Source organism: Chanodichthys erythropterus, chromosome 12, assembly GCF_024489055.1.
Source record: "Chanodichthys erythropterus isolate Z2021 chromosome 12, ASM2448905v1, whole genome shotgun sequence".
In the NCBI taxonomy this organism is placed as follows: Eukaryota; Metazoa; Chordata; class Actinopteri; order Cypriniformes; family Xenocyprididae; genus Chanodichthys; species Chanodichthys erythropterus.
In genome coordinates, this window is record NC_090232.1 from 30,959,089 (window position 1) to 30,983,207 (window position 24,119).

The 24,119-nt window shown below is 36.2% G+C and overlaps 2 protein-coding genes across 2 annotated transcripts; one reads left to right on the forward strand and one right to left on the reverse strand.

The window, feature by feature from the left end:
• Window positions 1-11,515, forward strand: tmem184c (transmembrane protein 184C). The gene is made up of 10 exons (XM_067404845.1): window positions 1-540; window positions 1,637-1,767; window positions 1,886-1,922; window positions 2,244-2,449; window positions 3,000-3,074; window positions 5,406-5,499; window positions 5,817-5,929; window positions 6,378-6,477; window positions 7,690-7,861; window positions 9,346-11,515. Exons 1-10 carry the CDS (start codon window positions 424-426, stop codon window positions 9,639-9,641), a joined length of 1,341 nt encoding a protein of 446 aa, XP_067260946.1. The 5' UTR covers window positions 1-423; the 3' UTR covers window positions 9,642-11,515.
• Window positions 11,516-11,763: 248 nt separating this feature from the next.
• On the reverse strand, window positions 11,764-23,889 carry prmt9 (protein arginine methyltransferase 9). The gene is made up of 13 exons (XM_067404883.1): window positions 23,654-23,889; window positions 22,905-23,107; window positions 22,613-22,761; window positions 21,694-21,930; window positions 21,419-21,586; window positions 20,182-20,284; window positions 17,924-18,033; window positions 17,527-17,719; window positions 17,149-17,332; window positions 15,027-15,717; window positions 14,797-14,950; window positions 12,676-12,798; window positions 11,764-12,203 (listed from the first exon to the last, which is right to left on the reverse strand). Exons 2-13 carry the CDS (start codon window positions 23,100-23,102, stop codon window positions 11,928-11,930), a joined length of 2,586 nt encoding a protein of 861 aa, XP_067260984.1. The 5' UTR covers window positions 23,103-23,107; window positions 23,654-23,889; the 3' UTR covers window positions 11,764-11,927.
• Window positions 23,890-24,119: the final 230 nt, after the last annotated feature.

Here is a 24,119-nt window from a genome sequence, read left to right on the forward strand (position 1 = left end):
GTGACGACAAGATCAACAGGAAGTGCCAGGAACAGCTTTGTTTATCAACTTCTCGCTCGCGTTCACTTTTTATTTTTTGAAGTCTGTAAAGTTATATATGCGTTTTATGACCTGACCTCGGCAAGAAGAAAATTAAATATGATTGCGCGCTGACTTTATAATGGACGTGATCGCGGGGGGATCTTGAAAGTGATTGTGATTTATGTAGGAGCGGCGGAAAGCATTGAGAGGAATCAGCTGATTATTTGACTCGCTGAACACACATGATTCGTCCAGATCTCTGTAGTGTTTATGCCAAGCATATGCATCTAAACCAAACCACAGCAGTAGAACTGTCAAGAACTTAACTCAGTTTTATCGGTACATGTCTCTGTATCAAACTCCACTGGAGTGTAATGTAAGAGGTTAGTTTCAGTAAGAAAGATGCCGTGCACATGCGGGAACTGGAGGAGGTGGATTCGGCCTCTCGTGGTGCTGCTGTACATTCTGCTCCTTCTGGTTGTCCTTCCACTCTGTATATGGGAACTTCAAAAATCAGGGGTCAGAAATCTTTTTATAACTACACACATTGAACATTTAGCAGCTGACTGTCAAATCTGTGCCTAAATGCTGTTGTTTTATGAAACTTAACATGTATTGACCCACAATTGAAACATTAATAAATAATTCATGACTTCTTTATTATGGAATAAAATCTGTTTTTTTATCTTTGCTTTTATCTGTATTGTCATAGAACATGAATGCTTAAATGGATTATTTTAAAGAACTTTATGGTTAAATTCAGTCAGTTTTGGGATTTCAGTATATCTCTAAAATAATGTTTTATAATAATTCATGTTGTTCAATTCTCATTTATTTGCACTTTTGACAATACATACAATACAAGTAATGTCCATATGTCAATACAAAACATGCAGTTAGCTAATATGTCATGTATTCTTTTATCCAGAAACAATGAACTGATCTCATTATAGCTATTAAGTTGTGATCATAATGATAATGATATATAGAAAATTTGGCAGTGGTGCATGTTGATTCAGAGTTGGCGTCATCTGAAGTCCTGGCAGGGGTTGCCATCATCTCTTAACTGGTGTTTGGGCGTCTGATAGTAGTTGGTGGTTGCTATTAATAAATCAATATTTTCTAATTTGAAATATTTAAAGCTGCATAATATGCTGAAAGGTCAAATGAGTGTTATTTTTTAACTAAAATAATTAAAAAATAATTTATGTTCATTTAAATAAAGTCGAAATATAAATGTTGCATGAAAACTTATTACTAACATAAGTAAAATAAGTATGAGTTGAAGTACTAAAACTGAGATAAAAGTAAGTTGAAGCTAAATAGAAATATTCAAAAAAAAGCTAACCGAAATGAGAAGGGTGCATAACAAAATTACTAAAACTCAAATGAAATTATGAAAATAAAAGCTAGTTTAAAATATAGATTAAAAAAAGAGTATAAATAATACAAAAATAACACTTATTAAACTAATATATATATATATATATATATATATATATATATATATATATATATATATATATATATATATATATATAAAAATTAGTTTTAATAATTTTGACTGACTGGTTTTCACACTGATGGTATTTTCTCTTTGTAATCTCATATATAGGTTAGTATTCAAAATAAGGCGTGGTTCATTGCTGGGTTATTCGTGTTCATGACCATACCCATCTCACTGTGGGGGATACTGCAGCATCTAGTACACTACACCCAGCCTGAGCTACAAAAACCCATTATCAGGTATTCATGTATAGATCTTTACTTTGCAGTTTGATTATTTTATGCAGTATTGTATAGGACATTATGTCCTGTGCAATTGTTCTTTCTCTTTCTCACTGATTCATTTTTCCATTTCTAGAATATTATGGATGGTTCCTATATACAGCCTGGATAGTGTGAGTATCATGTGATCACCTTATGGTTGCTAACATGTTGGTATTTGAATCGCAAATGTCTTCTTTGATGTTTCTTATTCAATTTAGTTTGCCTTGATTTGAATCCTGGCCTTTTTCTGTTTGACAATCAGTTAATGTGAGGCCTGATGTTGCAGATGCTCATGATTTAGATTACATAGAGTTGGACTAGAAACTCATTTGACCAAACTCATGTGCATCTAATCTTTTTTTGAGCAGCATGGTATCATTTGTCATGTCTGTACTCTATTTGAGGAATCCCTTTGTTGTAATGTCTTTGATCCTTTTTTTGTGTTTTCACAGTGGATTGCGTTGAAGTATCCCAGCATTGCCATTTATGTAGACACATGTAGAGAGTGCTATGAGGCCTATGTTATCTACAACTTCATGATCTTCCTTCTCAACTATCTGGGGAACCAGTATCCCAGTCTGGTGCTGATGTTGGAGGTGCAGGAGCAACAAAAGCATCTCCCTCCTCTTTGCTGCTGCCCACCATGGCCCATGGGAGAGTGAGTGTTTACGCAAACACAATTAGAATATAAAAGTGAGATAACGTGAGGCAGGATGTGGTTTTTAATGCAAATCTGTTGTTAATATTACTATAGGAGAAATTCAAGACATTGGTTGAGGCTCTTATGTTGAGGACCTCCATTACCTGTTTACCATCTTCTCCTTTGGAGCCTTCTTCAAAGTGCAGGATGAGAAATGAACGTTTAGATACAGCAGGAAGGGTTTTTTCTAAATTGCTTACAGATTGAACACTTTCTTGAGGTTGCTGGCTGCCTTTAGCTATTGCTGCTGACAGCAGCAACTTTTTAATTTACGTTAGGCAGTGGTGGTAATGTGTGAAGAGTTTGTTGATTTAAACCAGCAAATTTTTTAACTGAAAAAATATGTTGGTGTACTGCTTCAGAGAACAGTGAAGCTCTGTGATGTGCCTGTTAATAACCTGAAGTATTTTATGCAATGCCAGAGAAACCAATATTTTCTCAAGGCCTCTTTTCCTCTATTTTTATATTGGGAACAGAACATTTAGCTAACTAATTTTTTTCTTAACAGAGTGCTTTTGCTGAGATGCAAACTGGGTGTTCTGCAGTACACAGTTGTGAGACCTGTCACCACAGTCATTGCTTTGTAAGTGTCATTCATATTGTGTTGTAGACGTTAAGCATTTAACATCATATTTTTCTGTTTTTGTTTGGTTTTACATCATACAACGATACAATATATGCACTATCGTTCAAAAGTATGCTGATTTGGTGCTCAGGTAACATTTCTTATTATTATCAATGTTGAAAAAGGTTGTGTTGCTTAATATTTTTGTGGAAACTGTAATACATTTTTTGATTAATAGAAAGTTCAAAAGAACAGCATTTATTTAAAGGGGACCAATTATGCAAAATTCCCTTTTACATGGTTTTTGAACATAAATGTGTACACAACCACCCTATAATGGTAAAAATCCACTCACTTCTTTTTCTATCCTCGTAAATCCCATATATGCTTATATAAATAAGCAGTAGGGCTGCACAATTTATCGCGATTAAACCACACGTGATTTGGCAATGGCTGCGATTATTTTATGCGCAGCTTGTCAGAGCTGTACAGCCAAAATCCCTTTAAGACAAGTCATTTCACTCACCGGCCATCTTTGAAACGCTTATCTCTTTGAATCTCTTTTGACACATTAAATTCTCCAAAGCTGCTTGCCAAGCTTTCGATTAAATTTCATATTTGTAATTTCAAATATGCCCTGCCGCAGAAGAAGATAACACTTGTCATATTGCTGTAGCTGAATAAATAGAAGATTGAAACGCTTCGATTGATTAAACATGACTAATAAACACAACGACTGCTTTATTCTGTGTAAGAAGCCACATCATCTCACAGAAGGATGCTCAGCTGTCGTTATGAAATGAGTTTGTAGCAAAAACATGTTATTAAATGTTGTTTTTTGTTGGACAAGATGTTAATAAATGCTTCTCATGTCCGGAAATATGTTTGATACGTGTTGCTTTGTCAAATGTAAATTATAAGCAACTCAAACTCGCAGTGCTTTCATATGGATTAGCATTTGGACCCATACTTCATTGACAAGCTGCACATAAAAAAAAAAAATAATCGCAGCCTTTGTGATTTCATTATCGCACTATGAATCATGTTAAAGCGATAATCGCGTTTAAGTTTGTTATTTTTCATATCGTGCAGCCCTAATAAGCAGTGTCTCAGAATAAGCCGTTTGCAGTTTCTATGCAATGTGACATCACATTGCACAGGCCCCGCCCATGACTCCTGAAGGACTCTGCCCTTTTAGCATAAACCCCACCGAGTGATTTGTACACCGTCCACCATGTTTATTTCCTTGCCAGAGAATTTAACAGCAGCATTCAAGTAAGAAATGCATTCTTAGTAAAGCTACTAAAATTATTTAATCAAGAGCAGTAAATAATTTTCTGTTTTTATTTTGTTGTTTGATTCATATTAACAGCATATATAGCAGTTGGTACTGAATATTAAGTTGCTTTCACTTTTTATATAGATCGAATATACACATGCGATTTCTTAACTTGCTGTTTACATAACCAACTGTGTTTATGTGAACTTTGTGTTTTTGACATAACCTTGTGTATTTGACAGTTTAAGCACAATAAGACATGAAAGAGAACTTAGTTTAATACTCACGGGACACACCGTCTGACATCTTTCTGTGTGCGTGCTTCGGATGTGTGCACTCAGAAAATCATATATCAGAAGTTTAGACTGATGTGGCTTTAAAACACATGCAGATAATAAACTTTCATGATGATGAAAAACTGCAATGTCACGTGAGTGTGGCCGCGATAGAGATGATAATCAAAACCAAACAGATGTTTTGTTAGTTTTTGGCAGAGTGTCTGAGGTATCTGAGTTGTACAGGCACCGCCCTCTTCTGGAAAGTGGGGTGGGGAGCAGCAGCTCATTTGCATTTAAAGATACATGCACAAAAACAGCATGTATTTTCTTCCACTCAAAGATGGGCATTTACAACATGGTATAATAAATGATCTGTGGGGTATTTTGAGCTGAAACTTCACAGACACATTCTGGGGACACCAGAGGCTTATATTACATCTTGAAAAAGGGGTATAATAGGTCCTCTTTAAAATAGAAATCTTTTGTAACATTATAAATGCCTTTATTGTCAATTTTGATAAATTTAATGCAATAAAAGTATTAATTTCTTTTCTGACCCCAAACATTGATTCGGTAGAGTAATTTGAAATGAAAATTGATCAACAAACCATTTTGGTCAACATTAATGGTTCCTTGTGTTTCTGTGCTCTGTTGCTTTTAAACACAATACTCCATTTAGTTTCCTGGTACTAAAATTACATCCTTTTATAAACTATATAAATTGAGCATGTAACAGTTCAAAATAAAGCTTCAGCTGTTACTTGGTAATTTCAATGTCATTTCTGTCATTAGGATTTGTCAGCTTTGTGGTGTCTACGATGAAGGCAACTTCAGTTCAAAAAATGCCTGGACATATCTGGTTATTGTCAACAATGTCTCTCAGCTTGTAAGTACCTGTTTTTTCCTGAATATTATGCAAGACTGTCACATGAGATAATGTCACTGAATGAGTCTACAGTTACACCCAGGAACCAAACAGCAGTAAAAGGAAAACAGAATGCAACTAAAGCTTTATTTACATCTTATAGATTTTTTTTAAACAACAGTAAAACAAAACAGACAGCCTCTCATTTGTGTTCATGCAGCTTGTAAATATTAAAAGCTTAAGGAACATGAAGAAAAATTATTGATAGTTCAGTTTAAACTGTAACCTGAAAATCTAATGGTAATATGCTAATGTTGCACTTGTTTTCTTTTTTTCAGTTTGCCATGTACTGTCTTGTGCTGTTCTACAAGGCTCTGAGAGAAGAGCTGAGTCCCATCAAACCTGTGGGAAAATTCCTCTGTGTTAAGCTGGTGGTTTTTGTGTCATTCTGGTAAACTGTTCTCTACACATTGCATATAACAATTCTGATCTACTTGCAGTGATGACTTTTGTAATCATGTTTAGTTCCTTAGTTATTCAGTGGAGTTTTCTAGAACTTTTCTAGGATACACTACATGGAATTATAAAATTATAATAAACATACAATTATAGAATTATACTAAACATGTATTGTTAAATCTTGTGAAGCTGTCATGAATTGATTGATTGATTGAGTGATTGATTGATTGATTGATTGACTGATTGATTGATTGATTGATTGATTGATTGATTGATTGATTGATTGATTGATTGATTGATTGATTGATTGATTGATTGATTGATTGATTGATTGATTGATTGATTGATTTGTGGAGATGTATGACCTGGGTTTATGTAATTTTCATGTCCTTTTATGTCATCATGTAATGTTTTAATTCAGTTGTTTTTATCTGTCTTAGGCAAGCTGTGGTCATTGCGCTTTTAGTGAAGGTTGGTGTGATCTCAGAGTCTCACACCTGGGAGTGGGACAGTGTGGAGGCTGTAGCTACCGGATTGCAGGTATGGTACTTTGGTCTGACTCTGAGCACTAAACAACTTTTTTGTAACAACACCTACAGTGGCAAGAAAAAGTATGTGAACCACTTGCAGAATCTGTAAAAACGTGAATAATTTTAATGAAATAAGAGAGATAATACAAAATGCATGTTATTTTTTATTTAGTACTGTCCTGAGTAAGATATTTTGCATAAAAGATGTTTGCATTTAGTTCACAAGACAAAACAATAGCTGAATTTATTAAAATAACCCCATTCATAAGTATGTGAACCATTGATTCTCAATACTGTGTGTGGTTACCTGATGATCCACGACTGTTTTTTTTTTTGTGATGGTTGTTCATGAGTCTCTTGTTTGTCTTGAGCAGTTAAACTGAGCTCTGTTCTTCAGAAAAATCCTCCAGCTCCTGCAGATTCTTCAGTTTTCAAGCATTTTTGCATATTTGAACCCTTTCCAGCAGTGACTGAATGATTTTGAGATCCGTGTTTTCACACGGATAATTGAGTTTTCACACCCCGACTCTTAATGCATCGTGTTTCCTTCTGGAGCATCAGTGAATGTTTGAACCTTTTTTTAATAGTTGTGTTTGAGTCCCTCAATTGTCCTCAGTGTGAAAACACTGATCTCAAAATCATTCAGTCACTGCTGGAAAGGGTTCAAATATGCAAAAATGCTTGAAAACTGAAGAATCTTCAGGAGCTGGAGGATTTTTCTGAAGAACAGAGCTCAGTTTAACTGCTCAAGACAAACAAGAGACTCATGAACAACCATCACAAAACAAAAAAACAGTCGTGGATCATCACGTAACCACACACAGTATTGAGAATCAATGGTTCACATACTTATGAATGGGGTTATTTTAATAAATTCAGCTATTGTTTTGTCTTGTGAACTAAATGCAAACATCTTTTATGTAAAATATGTTACTCAGGACAGTACTAAACAAAAAAATAGCATGCATTTTGTATGAGCTCTCTTAATTTATTAAAATAATTCTCATTTTCACAGATTCTACAAGGGGTTCACATACTTTTTCTTGCCACTATATGTAAATGGGACTTACGACTGGAAATAGTGAGACACCGGTTTAAGATATTTATATAAATTGGCTGGCTTACTATGTACCATTGCTGCTGCAGCACCATTAATGAACTGCTGGTTGCTAAGGGGAAGTAACCTTCAAGATTAAGAGTCTGTGATTCTCTGTTCTTATAGGACTTCATCATCTGTGTGGAAATGTTTTTGGCAGCCATTGCCCATCACTTCAGCTTCACTTACAAACCCTACATACAGGAAGCAGAGGAAGGTTCCTGCTTTGATTCCTTCCTGGCCATGTGGGATATCTCAGACATACGGGCTGACATCTCAGAACAAGTGCGCAATGTTGGTGAGTCACTACACAGTTTTTTCTTAGTGTTGCTTGGTCAGAGGGTCTAGAAACTTTTTTTTGATAAATGATACTTACGGAATGATTTATCTACATTAGAGGCCAAATCATACTTTTTCTAGTCAGAGGTTCACTTATAAAACTAGTCAAGGTTTTGTTCCTTAAATTTGTCAAGTAGTTATGAACATTTCCTTATTAAAAGAGGCATTTATCTATTTATTTTATATCAGTGCCTTTAATATAAATGACCTGCCTTACAGGATATTTTTCTGATTTGCAAAGTCTGAATTACATTGTGACAGATTCACAAAACAGTTTGCACTGCAATGTGCCACTGTAACTTCTAAGATCAGACTGAAAGGATCAGAAAATGTTAAATATAAACTTTAAAAACGTTTGCGAGAGAATGCAAAAGCATTGACATATAATTTTCTGGAGCTCCGTATTGCAAAGCCAGGAATACATTATGCTGCATTATTGCCTTAAATTGGTATGGTTCATGTTTCTGAAGAATAGGCATTGTTGACAGTGTTATTTTAGTATTTTGACAGATTGCTGTAGCCACCTCAGTTCAAGAGGCAACATGGAGGGCATTTGAACAGATCATTTCCTCATTACCACTAGTTATCACATAAAATATACTTCAATATCAGAAGGAATGTTGATAGAAACAGTACAACTTCCTGAAATACATCATGTTTGATATAATTGCTCCAGTGTTGCCAAGTCCCAATTTTCCACCGGAATTAGGTTATTTTTACACTTGCCTCAGGTTGTTTTTCATATCCGCAGGTTGAAGCGACCCCAAAAACATGACATTTAGCCCCTGGAGTGTGAATTTTACTAGGGGAACCCAGCCAAAATTTTTACTGTGGGAAATAAATAGCAATTGAATTTAATAGTTTTGGACCTGTTAATTTTAACCTTAAATATTATAGTAATGTAACAACTGAAAGGGATCCCTGAATAGTTTACAGAAGATTATTTTGCTTAAAGGGATAGTTCACCCAAAAATGAAAATTCTGTCATTTACTCCCCCTCAAGTTGTTCCAAACCTGTATAAATTTCTTTGTTCTGCTGAACACAAAAGAAAGATATTTGTAACCAAATAGATCTTGCCCCCCACTGACAACCATTGCATTTTTTCCCTACTGTAGTACTCAATGGGAGGCGAGATCTGCTTGGTTACAAACATTTTTCCAAATATCTTCCTTTGTGTACAGCAGAACAAACATATTTATATAGGTTTGGAACAACTTGAGGGTGAATAAATGATGACAGAATTTTAATTTTTGGGTGAACTCTCCCTTTAAGAAAAACTGACATGTACTGTTCCTGATACAAATATTTATAACTAGTCGATATCAAATCAAATCTGATTGAATCAAAAGCTTATGAATTGGAATCAGATCGTTTTGTGTCAAAACCCAGCCCTATTAAAACAGTTATGCATCATATGTATGTGCTTTGTTTTATTACTTCAGGGAGAACTGTCATGGGTCGGCCAAGAAAAACATATTTCGGTGAAGAGGCTTGCCAGGACGAGAACACGGGACTGCTGTCAGCTGGAGCTCAGGAACCAGTTGAATCGTCTTCCACCCCTCCATCCCCCAAGGGCCGTTACCAGGGAATGGGCCACACCATAACTCCCCACTCCATCTCTGCTCCTGCAAACCTTGGCTGCGTACCGTGGGATGGAGATGTGGATGACATCCCACCAACTGTGATATCTAGCGATTGCACAGACCAACAGGGCTCAGACTATCCGGCGATTACCTAACATCACTGAGCTTCAGCTACCAAAGCTTTTATATTTAAAGCACATCAATCAATCTAGCTACCATTTAGAATATATGCTGCCACCGTTAACTCTAACCGGTAACTATTGGATACCTGTGGCTAATATGTGTTCAGAGAGGCTCGGTGAAGCTTTGGTAGCAAGGACACATATGAAGGACTTTGGCAGTGTTGGTCCTCTGTTTTTACCTCTGTTTTGCATTATTTTGCCGGAAACATGACCAAATTATAAACTGACCTTAAAGTCGAGCACAGTAATGCCCCAATGCCAGTTTTAAAATTTCATATAATCAGTTATCGGTTCTTTTAAGACAGCTTTATGAATGTTTACTCTAAGAAACACTACGTATTGATAATGCTACTTCACAATTCCGTTGACGTTCTTCTGGATTTTGTTAGCAAGTAATTTTAATGATTTTTTTTTTTTTTTTTATCATTAGTGTTAGTTTCAGTTTTATCCTGTTGATGCTTTTTTTTTTTTTTTTTGAGGAGTGGCACAGTCATGGACAGTAATATGAAATTGCCAGGATGCCATTGAGATTTGGAACACTTTGTCTCAGAATATATGCATGTGTTAAAGCAACTACAGTTTGACTGTACTGAAACACTCATATCTTCGCTCAGTTCACTTCAGAGCAACTTTTCTTGGACTGCTTGCCTTCTGAACAGCTTCATGCAGTTGCATCAAAACAAAATTGCATATGTTGTTTTTCTCTCTTTTGTCCTTGTCAGAAATTATTTGTTTTTAAGTAATTGCATTTTTATTTTTTATTGTTTTAATGGCTAGACAAAGAAAATTAGGCTGTGTTACTTTTAACTAGTATTGAAAATGTTGAATATTGATTTAAGTTCACCTCGGGGAATGATGCAATGTTTAAATATCAGCCAAAGCTGTCTTATTGCTATTAAAGGGACAGTTCACCCAAAAATGAAAATTGTGTCAAAATTTACTTTCCCTCATGCGTGTCAATCCAAACTCTTAAGACACATGAGAAACAAACCTAATCTTTTCTTGCCTGTCAAGCACACACTTTTGAGCTTGTTTACCATATTTGATGTGCTCTATGTACGTGCTCCAATCTGTTTGTATAAGAATTAAGGCCTAAATTAAATCTATTCATCTAAAGCTATAGTGTCTCTTAGAGTTGTCTAAAGTACCGACTTTTAAAAATGTGACGCTTTGAGCACTGTTGTAGCCAATCACAGACATAATCAATTAGCGCGTGAACACAATGTGCCAACCCGAGGTGTTTATGAATCTGCTCAACAGCGCTCAAAGCATCACATTTTAAAAATTTCAGTACTGATTGGTACCGAAGTAGGTACTTTTGACAATTCTAGTGTATCTTCACAAGACTTGGATTAAACCAATTGATTCATATGGATTACAATGACAATGTTTTTATAAACTTTTTGAAGTGTCAAATTTTTTGGTTACATAGACTTTCAATGGAGGGCCAGAAGTTTCTCAAGTTTCTTTTAAAATATAATCATTTGTGTTTTGAAGATGAACAAATATTTTATGGGTTTGGAATGACATGAGGGTGAATAATAGATGACAGAATTTTTATTTTAGGAGTAATCTTCCCTTTAAGAAATTGTCTTTTTCTTTGTTAATTTTGGGTTTCAGTTGTCTGTTAGTACATAACATTAGCTGCACAGGAGCTATAAATGTCAGCTATATAGTATAACAGCACATGCAGATCATTTTATGATTACAGATGTGGACCTAAATGTTTTAATGAACCATCATGTGTCTCTCTGTTCCATTCAGAGAGATGCACCTTCCGCAATGGTTTGTACTGCTGTTGCATTGCCTTATCTAACAGTGGTTGTCACGAATAATTAAACTTCACATGGAAATGTGTATTGAGTAATATGTCTGCTTAAATCCCAATTCAAAGGGATAGTTCATCCAGAAATGGCCATTTACTAACCCTCCATGTCATTCCAAACCTGTATGACTTACTTTCTTATCTGAAATAAGATATTTTGAAGAATATTGGTAACCAAATGGTTTTGGTTATCACTGGGGGAAAAAAAAAGATATTATATATTTATTTTATTATTATTATTATTTTTTATTTTTTTTTGCAATCTTTCCTTTTAAAGAAGCATCAAGCCACATAGTCATGGAGAAATTATTTTAATGTAAAATGTGTTCTGTTGCTAAAAAATAATAACTTTGTTTTCCATATAGCAATTAAATGCCCATTAGCAGCAGATTTTGGAGTGTGTTAAACTATATATCGGTACAGAATCCCTCCCTTCATGAGTCACTGGTCAAAGGCTCTGCCTCCCTGATGACATCATCAGCCCCCAGCCATTCCTCTTTAACAGCTGTAATGGAGATGCTGCTCTTGTGAAGCCGGATGCTGAGCCGGACCCACTCTCCTCTGCTGACCGCCAGGGGCTGCTGGAGGACCACCGCTGCCTGCTTCCAGTGTGAGTCCTCACTGTAGGTGCTGACGCTCTGCTCAGAGTCCAGATGGATCTGGTACCAGAAGGGAATGGCAGTCAGATTGCCTGACGTGCTGACCTGCACCTAACAAATGCAAAGAATAAAAGGCACTTTAAGAGAAGGTTAAAATGACTTAAAATTACAATTAGATTATTTAAAATAAGCTAATAAGCTGTTTTAATTCACCCGCTCAACAACTGTTTGTTTCCTCTGAAGTAATTGGGCTCCCTTGGTCCCCCAAAATATACATATTATATATTTCAGCCAAGCAGTAAAATATTTATCTGGTATAAATTGTGAGTAAAAATATATATAAAAAAATCCTTATCCACAATTAAATCACAATGATGAGAAATGCTAATTAATTTATAAATATATTGAATTAGCTTTTATTTTTATATTTTCAGTTTTCATTTATTTTACATTTTTATTATTTCTACTTAGCTTGATTTTTTTGCATCTAATATTTGTTTTATTTCAGTTATCAAAAATGATTTTAGTTCAAAATAACAACACTAATAGAGAGAAGCCCAAAGAACCAGAAGCAAAAACTCACTTTGACTTCTTTGTCGGTGTAATTGGCAGTGTTGTTCATGAGGTCTAGTGTGAAGAGTTCTACTGGTTCACTAAGATGTGTACATTCAAGGGTGGACAGGTCCAAAAACATATGAACAGGTACCTGAAGGAGGAAACACATACAGATACTTTATCAAATTAAAGAAAACCATAGAATGTACGTTACTGAATTTCTCTCACACCTGTCAATATAGAGCTTGAATATAATGGGGCATGAAGTGGAAAATGTGATCTTTGATATGCTAATAATCTTTAATATCTCTCTAACTGTATGGCATGAACCAGTTGTTTCTGTTAAAGGTGCTAAAGAGGATCTTTTCGTTGACTGAGAAACCAAAGAACGTTAGTGAGTTTTTGAAATGACCGCATGCGTAAGAACAACCCCCTCCTTCACAGCTCGCTTCAAAGGGAACACCTCCCAAAACTTGTGCACGAGTATTGGAACACGAGTGTTTACCACCGGCATTCGCTGTGTTGTGTTAGTGGATTCATTATGTCGGACTCACCGCAGGTAACTCATAATCTGCAGTTGTTACTCCTGTCTCCTGACAAAAACATTGCATGCGGCGCCTGTGGAGTGAGGAAAGTTACTGGAGCGCGCAGCCGCGCACGTCTCTCACAAGGAACGTCATGGCAGTGATTGACAAGCCAGAGGGCCAATTGGCTGATGTTTTTAAGGCCCTACCTCGTGCACAGATGATGTATATTAATATTATTCCTTTCAGTACACCTAATAAATAGTCTTTTATCAGTTAGTAAAGACAGTTTCAAGGAATATTGCAAAAATTTATAAAACAAAACATCCTCTTTAGCACCTTTAAGGAAGTGTGGCATTTGACAATACTCCATAAATCAGCTCTACAATAAGGCTGTTTCTGGTCATTTTGGTGCCCAGTGTGGAGAACTTAAAATGCACACTGAGATTCAATTCAATAGGCCCTTAAAAAAAAAAACAGCAAAGACTCCATTTTGGCATCTGCACTAGAATGTGTACTTGAGCTTGCCGGTCAAAGTCAAGTAAAACAAACTGAATGCAAACATTACATAATTGGGGGCAGTCATGGCCCAATGGTTAGAAAGGCAGACTTGTAACCCGAAGGTTGCAGGTTTGATTCTCAATACCTGCAGGAAAAATGTAGGTGGGGGAGTGAATGAACAGTGTTCTCTTTCACCAATACCCATGACTGAGGTGCCCTTGAGCAAGGCACCCAACCCCCAATTGCTCCCTGGAGAAGTGAGTGTGTGTGTGTGTTAGTTCACTACTCCCTGCACATATTGTGTGAGCACCAACTTGGATGGGTTACATGCAGAGGACAAATACAGAGTATGGGTTGCCATACTTGGCCTTCACGTCATGAAGGATTTGTCATATGAAGATAAAGCAACACAACATGGCTTTGTTCAGACAGGCAGTCATGAAACAATCTACCGTTCAAAAGTTTGGGATTGGTATTTTTGAAAGAAGTCTCTTCTACTCAATGAGGCTGCATTTATTTGACAGTAAAAACAGCAATATTGTGAATATTTTGTACAATTTTAAATAATGTTTCTATTTGAATATGTTTTAAAATGTAATGAATTCCTGGGATGGCTAAACTGAATATGAAATGTCCAATACAATTTGTGGTTGTGTTTACATCTTTATGTAAATTCATTAATTTTTTCTCACTATTTCCCCATATAATGAACTTGATAGCATTTGATATGTAGTAAATTGTGAAGTAGTGAATAAGTGAGCAGTTCTGGGACATTGCACATGTAAGAATATGAAAGAAAAAAACTATAATGGCTCTGATGCTTATGTTATCTCATACACTTCAAATTCAGCACAATGGCGAAATGTTATGATGTAAATGAGCAAAACCAACATTTTACATAAAGCATTTGCAAATTAATATGGAAACTGATGTAGATATATAGATTTGGTTTGTAAATTAGATTTGTAAAACAAATCAGATTTGGTTGCAGTGTGAACAAAGTCTGCATTACATTGAACCTCAAAACGCCAGAGCACATTTCAAAGCAAATATGGGACCTCATACACAAAGACAAGAGATGAAAAGAGTGAGCACAGCATTCACAGAGCTGCTGAAGAACATACTGTAAACTGATTGATGAATGGAGCGATGTTGAACCCAAGAGTCGGCTCTGTTCCCTGAACGGCGCTTTCCAGAAGAAGCGTGTCTGACTCAACAAGCATACCATGGATCACAATGCGCTCTGGAAAAATCTGTCCACCGTCCTCCAACAAACACCTAAAAAGGGTTGACAAGAATAACTGTAAGCAAATCTAAAGAAAAGAACTAACCATAGTACGTTTTACACTCTTACCTAGCTAACGTTGCTTTCTCCAACAGCTTCTGTCTAATAAGACCGCAGGTCTCTATGCAGTCAAGTATTATGGCACTCCAGAGCTTCTCGATGGATGGCCGCTGAAAAACTGCAGAATCGTCCTCAACATGACTCAACCAGAACTCCAGTGCACTTTCAAGCACACCATTTTCTTTGGCCAGCAGTCTCAGCATAGTCTGGTGATGCTCCTTCTCAACTGAGCTGTAGGCTTGAACCAATCCAGGTCTGATGTGGTTATCTTCACTTGAATCGAAGCCTAACTGGGCTGCCATCAAGGAGAGCACAGAGAAGCCCTCAGAGACATCAAGCACATAGATTGGGTCGAGTTCTGTGTTTGATTCCTGTGACCTTCTTGTTGACGTTAAAGTAACTAAAAGTTTGCTCATGGCCCTCTGGAAGCTGTTATGATATGCTGTGTTATTGAGGAGGGCGATCTCAGTGGACTCCAGCATAAAAGCACGGGAAGGTTTCTCCTGGTTGGTTTGAAGGCCAGCCAGAGCACTGCACAGCTCTGACTCAGGATTTGCATTGGGGATTTTGGAAGATCCTTTAGTTACATTGTCCATATGAAATGTGTGTCCATCTCTCACGATAGCAACGCAGCACAGCCTCAGATAAGAGTCCTTACAGGAAACTTCCACCAGTATCTCATCACCACATTTTACAGTGTCTGAGGGACGACATGAATTTATTTCATTATTTATTTATTTAACACCATACCAGCATCAAAGGCTATATTCATGGCAAACCCAAGAGTAATACAATTTACAATACTCATAATAAGAGACGACATGAATTAAAGTCAATTCATTAGGTGTGTTTGACTTGAAGCGCTGCTGCACAGACTGATCGGTGTATGACATCAAAGTACCGTGAGAGCGATTAGAGAGCAGACGGCTCCATTTGCTTTCAAATCGTTCTCTCTGTACTTTGATGTCACGTGCAGCACGGCTTCAAGTCAAACACACATATTATTATTATTATTCAAAATGCCTATTAAAAGGTGCTAAAGAGGATCTTTTCGTCGACCTGAGAAACCAAAGACTGTTAGTGAGTTTTTGAAATGAGCGCATGCGTAAGAACAGCCCCCTCCTTCACAGCTCACTTCAAAGGAACGCCTCCCAAAACTCGTGCATGAGTATTGGAACACGAGTGTTTACCACCGGCATTTGCTGTATCGTGTTCGTGGATTCATTATGTCGGACTCACCGCAAGAAACTCATAATCTGCAGTTGTTACTCCTGTCTCCTGACAAAAACATTGCATGCGGCGCCTGTGGAGTGTGGAAAGTTACTGGAGCGTGCAGCCGCACACATCTCTCACAAGGAACATCATGGCAGTGATTGACAAGCCAGAGGGCCAAAACGATCAGCTGATGTTTTTAAGGCCCTACCTCGTGCACAGATGATGTATATTAATATTATTCCTTTCAGTGCACCTAATAAATAGTTTTTTATCAGTTAGTAAAGACAGTTTCAAGTAATATTGCAAAAATGTATAAAACAAAACATCCTCTTTAGCACCTTTAACATAAGAACTGGTGGTAGCTAAACCTGTAATCTTCACTAAACAGGACTAATCAAAAAATCAAATGCAAAAATCACGCAAATAGACAGCTACGTATTAGTCTCAACCTCATATGTTACATATTGAACACACAAAAAATGGTGCAAGATGAAATTGTCATTCGAATTTAATTGTCAGGCTTGCAGAAAAAGGGGAAATACTATGTTTAAAAAAAAAAAAAAAAAATCCCAATTCACTTATTGTGGTTTAATCCATTTCAAATAACCCACCCATAAACTGCATGTACAAGTGGCTAGTTTGCTGCTAATAGAGCAGTGGTTCTCAACTTTTTGGACTCCAATACAACCTAGGATACTAGGAGATATATATATATATATATATATATATATATATATATATATATATATATATATATATATATATATATATATATAAACTAAAATAATTATAATTAAAAGTAGGATAATTACACTTCAGGATGCCAGATGTTCTGTATATTTATTATAAAAATGCTTCAGAACCATTAGCACTCTTTACTCCTCTATATTTTCAATACATAGGTAGCAGCTCTTACTGAAGGGACTCTGTACTGGATAGATGGCCTGCTCCCAGCACGTGTCTTCCTGTGGGCCAGTGGACAGGTGGTTGTCCTGGTCCAGGTGTAGCTGAAACCATATTGCCAGAGCATCAAGAATACCCTCCTGAGTCACACACAGCCGTAGCTGCATCACCTCTCTGGAGCAAAGACCCTCCAGCTCCTGCAACACAGAGAATGCTTAGAACCACTTACTATGCTCATGTCACTTTAGGTTTTTCATTCGTGTTGTTTCTTGACCATTTTCTTCCAACGTCATTGTGATCTGTTTGAGACTTGTTTGATTATCAAAAAACATTTTTAGTTCAACATTGTACTGCTAAATACATGGCTCTATATGCTGACTGAGTTCAATACCTGCACATTATTAAAGTCTATGTTCAGAGCTGTGAAAGTCTGTGTGAGCTGAAGGTATCCTCCACGCAGGCGGCTCAGTCTTTCAGTGGTGTAGGGCTCTGTGCTGTCCTCAGTATCAGCCGAACAGCTAACAGGACTGTAGATCTGTCCTACTGCAGACAGATCCAAGCCTCCCAATGAAGACACACACAGCCTGCAGAGGGTTGATTGGATGGTTAAGATGTGCAATAATTCAATCACTGAATGTTCACTGTATTCTTTCTCAGATCTAGTGCCTGCTTCGTTGATAATTGATCTTTTATTTTTTTTTTATTTTAAAACTGTTTAAAGAGAAATGCAATATAAACTTTTACATTCACAATGTGTCACTAATGCATGAGCAGCTTTGGTCGCTCACCTGTGGTGTCTACGGATCTCACGGCACTGAACAGCGACTCCAAACACAGTTGCACCGGCAGGTATTACACGGCCCGTTTGGGAGGGACTAGATAAGGGTTCTCGAAAGTTCTGTGGGAGGGTTTTAATAATTAGTACAAATGAGTTTAAAATAAAGAATCACTTATGTTTTTCTTTTAAAAAAGTGTATAAATTTATAGCTACTATATTAATAGTTACTATATTATTATATAAACATAAAATGTTAAATTAAAAACATGTATCAATTATGGAAGCTTGTTTCTACCACAGAATAAAAAAATAGAAAAGGTAACTGACTTTTTGTCTCACAATTCTGACTTTTCCTCGCAATTGCGTTTTATATCACGCAATTCTGAGAAAACTGCGTGATATAAACTTGCAATTTCTGACATTTTTTGACAACGTCTGCCTTTTTTTCCTCAGAACTGGAATTTATAACTCACAATTGCTAGTTTATATCTTGAAATTTGACTTTATCTCAATTTCAAGTTAATAACCAGCAATTTCTGACTGTATAACGCACAACTGCGAATTTATCTTGCAATTCTGAGAAAAAAAAAAAAGTCAGAATTGAGAGATGTAAACTCGCAATTTTATTTTATTTAATTTATTTATTTATTTATTTATTTATTTATTTATTTATTTATTTATTTATTTATTTATTTATTTATTTATTTTTATTGCATGATGGAAACAAGCTTCCATAATCCATTTATGGATCAGTGGAAGTGCTAATTGTAAAAAAAAAAAAAAAAAAAAAAATACTTATTGTTAAGCTCTGTTAGGGTGCCATGTTGATTTTAAAACAGATTCACAAACATTTTAAAACAAATGCATGTATCTCAGGTAGCCACTAGGTGTCCCTATTGGCTAAATGTGAATATACACCAATCAGGCATTACATTATGACCATTGACAGGTGAAGTGAATAACACTGATTATCTCTTCATCAAGGCACCTGTTAGTGGGTGGGATATATTAGGCAGCAAGTGAAAATTTTGTCCTCAAAGTGTTAGAAGCAGGAAAAATGGGCAAGCGTAAGGATTTGACCAAGTTTGACAAGGGCCAAATTGTGATGGCTACACAACTGGGTCAGAGCATCTCCAAAACTGCAGCTCTTGTGGGGTGTTCCCAGTCTGCAGTGGTCAGTATCCATTAAAAGTGGTCCAAGGAAGGAACAGTGGTGATCCCGCGACAGGGTCATGAGCGGCCAAGGCTCACTGATGCACATGTGGGCCTGTGTGGTCCGATCCAACAGACGAGCTACTGTAGCTCAAATTGCTCAAGAAGTTAATGCTGGTTCTGATAGAAAGGTGTCAGAATACACAGTTTGTTGTGTATGGGGCTGCATAGCGCAGACCAGTCAGGGTGCCCACGCTGACCCCTGTCCACCGCCGAAAGCACCAACAGTGGGCACGTGAGCATCAGAACTGGACCACAGAGCAATGGAAGGTGGAGTTGTGAACCTAGGGAACACATGGTTCCAGGATGCATTATGGGAAGAAGGCAAGCCGGCAGAGGCAGTGTGATGCTTTGGGTAATGTTCTGTTGGGAAACCTTGGGTCCTGCCATCCATGTGGATGTTACTTTAACATGTACCACCTACCTAAGCATTGCTGCAAAGCAAAAAATGGTTCAGGAATGGTTTGAAGAGCACAACAACGAGTCTGAGGTGTTGGCCTCCAAATTCCCCAGATCTCAATCCAGTCGAGCATCCGTGGGATGTGCTGAACAAACAATTCCTATCCATGGAGGCCCCAACTCGCAATTTACAGGACTTAAAAGATCTGCTGCTAACATCTTGGTGCCAGATACCACAGCACACCTGTTTAGGCAGGGTCAGGGCTGTTTAGGCAGCAAAGGGGATCAACACAATATTAGGAAGGTGGTCATACTGTTATGCCTGATTGGTGTAACTTGAGGCTCTCTGATAATGAAACTGGCAAATCTTAACATATTTAAAGTAAGGATTTAGAAGAAAGGATCTGGTTCTAGAATGGCAAAGTATGATTTTTTTTCCCCCCAAGATTGCTATTAAGAGAGACAGAGACAAAAATCTCTTAGTCACTGACTACGGCCGGATAAACATCGGATCAGACAGGATAAAGTAATTTGTATAAAAGGATTACACTATAATCAGAGTTTAGTTTGTGGCATCATGTGACCTCACTGTAGGTTTGCTGATCAGAACAGTCAATACTGCATACATATACTGAAATCACTGAGAAAGTGACTCACAGGTGGAGGTAACAGTAGGTGCTTCCATGCATGGATCAGACTCTCAATAATGCCCTCACCAAACAGCCCTGCATCTACTGTCTCTGTTACAACCAGAGACACTCTAATGAAAGGAACATAATACAGGTCAACACACTCGTTATCTTCAATAGGTACCACAGTGAACTGTTTATATGATTCAAAAGTTTTATAAAAACAAACATGCAATGCACTCTGCAGCCAAAAACATTCATGGAAACATTATTTGGTAACACTTTACAATAAGGTACATTTGTTAACATTAGTTAATGTATTAAATTGCATGAACTATCCATGAGCAATACATTGTTACTGTATTTGTTAATCCTTGTTATCGTTAATAAAAACCCAGCTGTTGTTCATAGTTTGTTCATGTTAGTTCACAGTGCATTAACTTGTTAACAAATGCAACTCTTGATTTTAATAAGGTATTAGTAAATGTTGAAATTAACATTAACAAAGATCAATAAATGCTGTATAAGTGCAGTTCATCATTAGCTCATGTTAACTAATGAACCTTATTGTAAATTACCCTTTTTTTTTTTTACTATAAATTTACTTAAGTCGGTCAGAATTTGCTTTCGTGAATGCAGTATTTTTACAAATAATACTTAATATTTTTAGTATTTATTTTGCAATTTAGTAAAAGTTATACACTACCATTCAAAAGTTTGGGTCAGTATGATTTTTCTAAAATATTTTTATTCAACAAGAACATTAAATTGTAAAAAATATAAAAATCTTTTCATCAAAGAATCCTATAATATAGCACAGATTCCACAAAAATAAAACAACTGTTTTCAACATTGATACTGAGAAAAAAATGTTTCTTGAGCAACAAATCAGCATTAAAATAATTTCATGTGACACTGAAGACTGGAGTGATGATGCTGAAAATTCAGCTTTACCATCACAGAAAAAAAAAAAAAAAAAAAAAAAAAATCTTAAAATTCATTAAAATGTAAATCAGCTATTTTAAATTGTAATAATATTTCACAATATTACTATTTTACTGTATTTTTGGTCAAATAAATGCAGCCTCAGTGAGCAAAAGATGCTTCTTTCAAAAGCATTCAAAAATCTTAATGGGGGTACCAAACTTCTGAAAAATATGTAAAATATTCTTGCAAAAAAAACAGACTTTTCAAGTTTAAGTTATTTTTCCAGTTTAAAACCATATCAATATGGATCTGGTTACCTGTATAAAGAGTTTCTTTACCTATTTGGAATGTCTTTTGGAATTTCCATGTCCAGAGACTTCAGGTGAACGATCTTGATGCTATTTGCCATCCCATTGGCTGAGAGCACCTCACATGCCAGCTCATACATTGTCTTTGACAGCTCACAGGCATAGACCTCAGCAGCGCCTGCCATTTTTGCACACATTCTAACATACCAACCAAACAGCGTCAAACTACACTCACTGCTGTATATGAGTTGTAGCAGACGTTTGTTAAATAACAATGTTATGTAATAGTTCCTGAAAAATCTCACCCGAGGATGCCGGTGCCAGTTCCGATGTCCAGAACGGAGCTGCATCCTCCCTCAACAGCTTTCTTAATAGCCAATTGGTACTTGTGGTTCCGCCCATGGTCATTGAGCATTAAGAAGTGCCAACGTTCTACCAACCAGTTTGCAACACGGTAAAAGTTCTCCTTCGCCTCTGGAAAATCTGGTCGGAGTTTAAGGGCTTTGTAAAAATGGCCAGCAGCCTCATCCCGAAATCCCATTCTGAAACAAAAGAAACCAATTCAATAATTGACTGATTAATTTTGTTTGTAAATAAACAACACGGTCCATCATTAAAATGTTTGGGGGTCATTCTTTTTTTACTGAAATAAAAGAAATAATTTTATTCTGCATTAAAATGCATGTCTCTATTGTTACAAAATTAGCTTTCTATTAAAAAAAGAATCCTGAAAAGAAATGCATCTTGGTTTCCAAAAATATTTAGCAGCACAACGGTTTTCAATATTTATAGTAATAATATTCATATTTAATATAATATTATTAATAATTTCAATATTTATAGTGTTTCTAGAGCACCAAATCAGCATATTAGAGTGCTTTCCAAAGGATCACATGACACTACAGACTGGAGTAATGATGCTGAAAATTCAGCTTTATTATTACATTTTCAGTTCTTTTAAATTGTAATAATATTTCACAATATTATTGTTTTACTGTAGGCCTATTCTTCATCAAATAAATGCAGCCTTGGAGAGAATAAGAGTCCTCTTTCTAAAGTGTTATTACCAAACCTATATTTTAGAGCAGTAGTGTATGTATTATACATTTATATGTATAAATAAGACACTATATAAAACACTCTTGATGAGACGAACATGACTTTTCTTAGTTTACAAAGACTAAACCACTAAATAACAGACAAAATAAACAATAAATAAATAACCTGAAGAGATGCTCTCCCATGCTGTTCACTATAACCTCATCCACTGGAAACAATTCCATTGCTTGTTCATAGCAATCAAAGAGGTCCTGGATGCGTCCAAGAGAGTCCAGCTCATCAGCCCATTTAAACAGAGTGAATCTAAAGGACTCCTGTAAATATAAAAAAAAACATTTACAGATTTAGCAAAAGAGGTTCTGAAGCCTGAATAACTTTAGGTTTATCATTCCACCATACGTTGCTGCAGTAATCGGATGTGGAAGCATTGTGAAAAAAAAAAAAAAAACAAGCTTACATTTGCAAAGTCTCTTAAAGCTGGAGCAAGGTTTAGAGCCAAAAGGTAGTGAACAAAAGCAGTGCCATAGTCCTGACTGAACAGACACTGCTGAGCACTTTCCAACGATCTAGACACCAGCTCATTTCTCGCAGCATCTTCCCTCTGAGTTCGTCTATGACGCCTTGTCCTCTTCGGCCTTGTATTGGCATTAGGCATCTTTTCTGTGAATGACAGAGCTAATTATGTATCACTTGCTAAAGCTGAAAAACCTGAATAGACACAGAATGATCTAGGGGCTAAAAAAATAAATAGAAAAACAATTTCACCATTGTCAAATATAAATATACAAAATAATTTATTGTGAACGCGTTTGCAAGTATCTATATTCATGTAATATAATTTCATATCAAAAAATATAAAAATTACTAATTATTAAGCAATATTAATTACTAATATTTAATCTGACAAATCTGTTAATTCCAAAAATGAGTAGATTTAGTAGGCCTAACTTGTAGAAAATGTGACAAGAGAAAAGATTTTCATATATCGAGAAAAAAAAAAAAAAGAAAAAAAAAAGAAAAAAAAAAAACATCGTTGAATATTATAATTTCCCCCCACGGAAATAAGAAACCAGAATAAATGCATTTTGCAATTGAATATCCATATTTTAATGACTAATTTAACATTTTTTACAGCATTATTTTGTAACGTTTCCAAAATTTGGATTGAAAAAGGTTAAGGCTGATTTATGATTCTATTTAACTTACCTGTTTCAGGCTTGCTAGTTGATATCACGGGGATGTATATTTATCACTGTCCCTGCGACTCCAGCCTATCGCTATAATCAAATCCCAAACTTCGCTTTAAACATATTTTTATATTGCTTTATCTCTAGATTAAAGAGCTACTCTGCTACTGCACTGCAGGTCCGTTCAGTACAACCAGGCGGTCGGAAACAACATCCGCTATTTTCGAGTTCCACTTCCACACATAAGATTCACTGACTGACCAGCCCATTAGTATTATCATCATATTAATAGCTTTGTTTGTTTTTGAGAAACCAACAATCTGATACTTATGCTGAATGACTTATACACCTGGAACAGTTGTTAATTTCCACAACAACACTTCCCATTATTCCCCAAAATATCACAGTCTTCCAAAGAGAGCCAAGCGTGATGACGTGATGCCAGAAAAAGCCCGACAGTCCTGCACGCGCGGCGGGAGGAGACT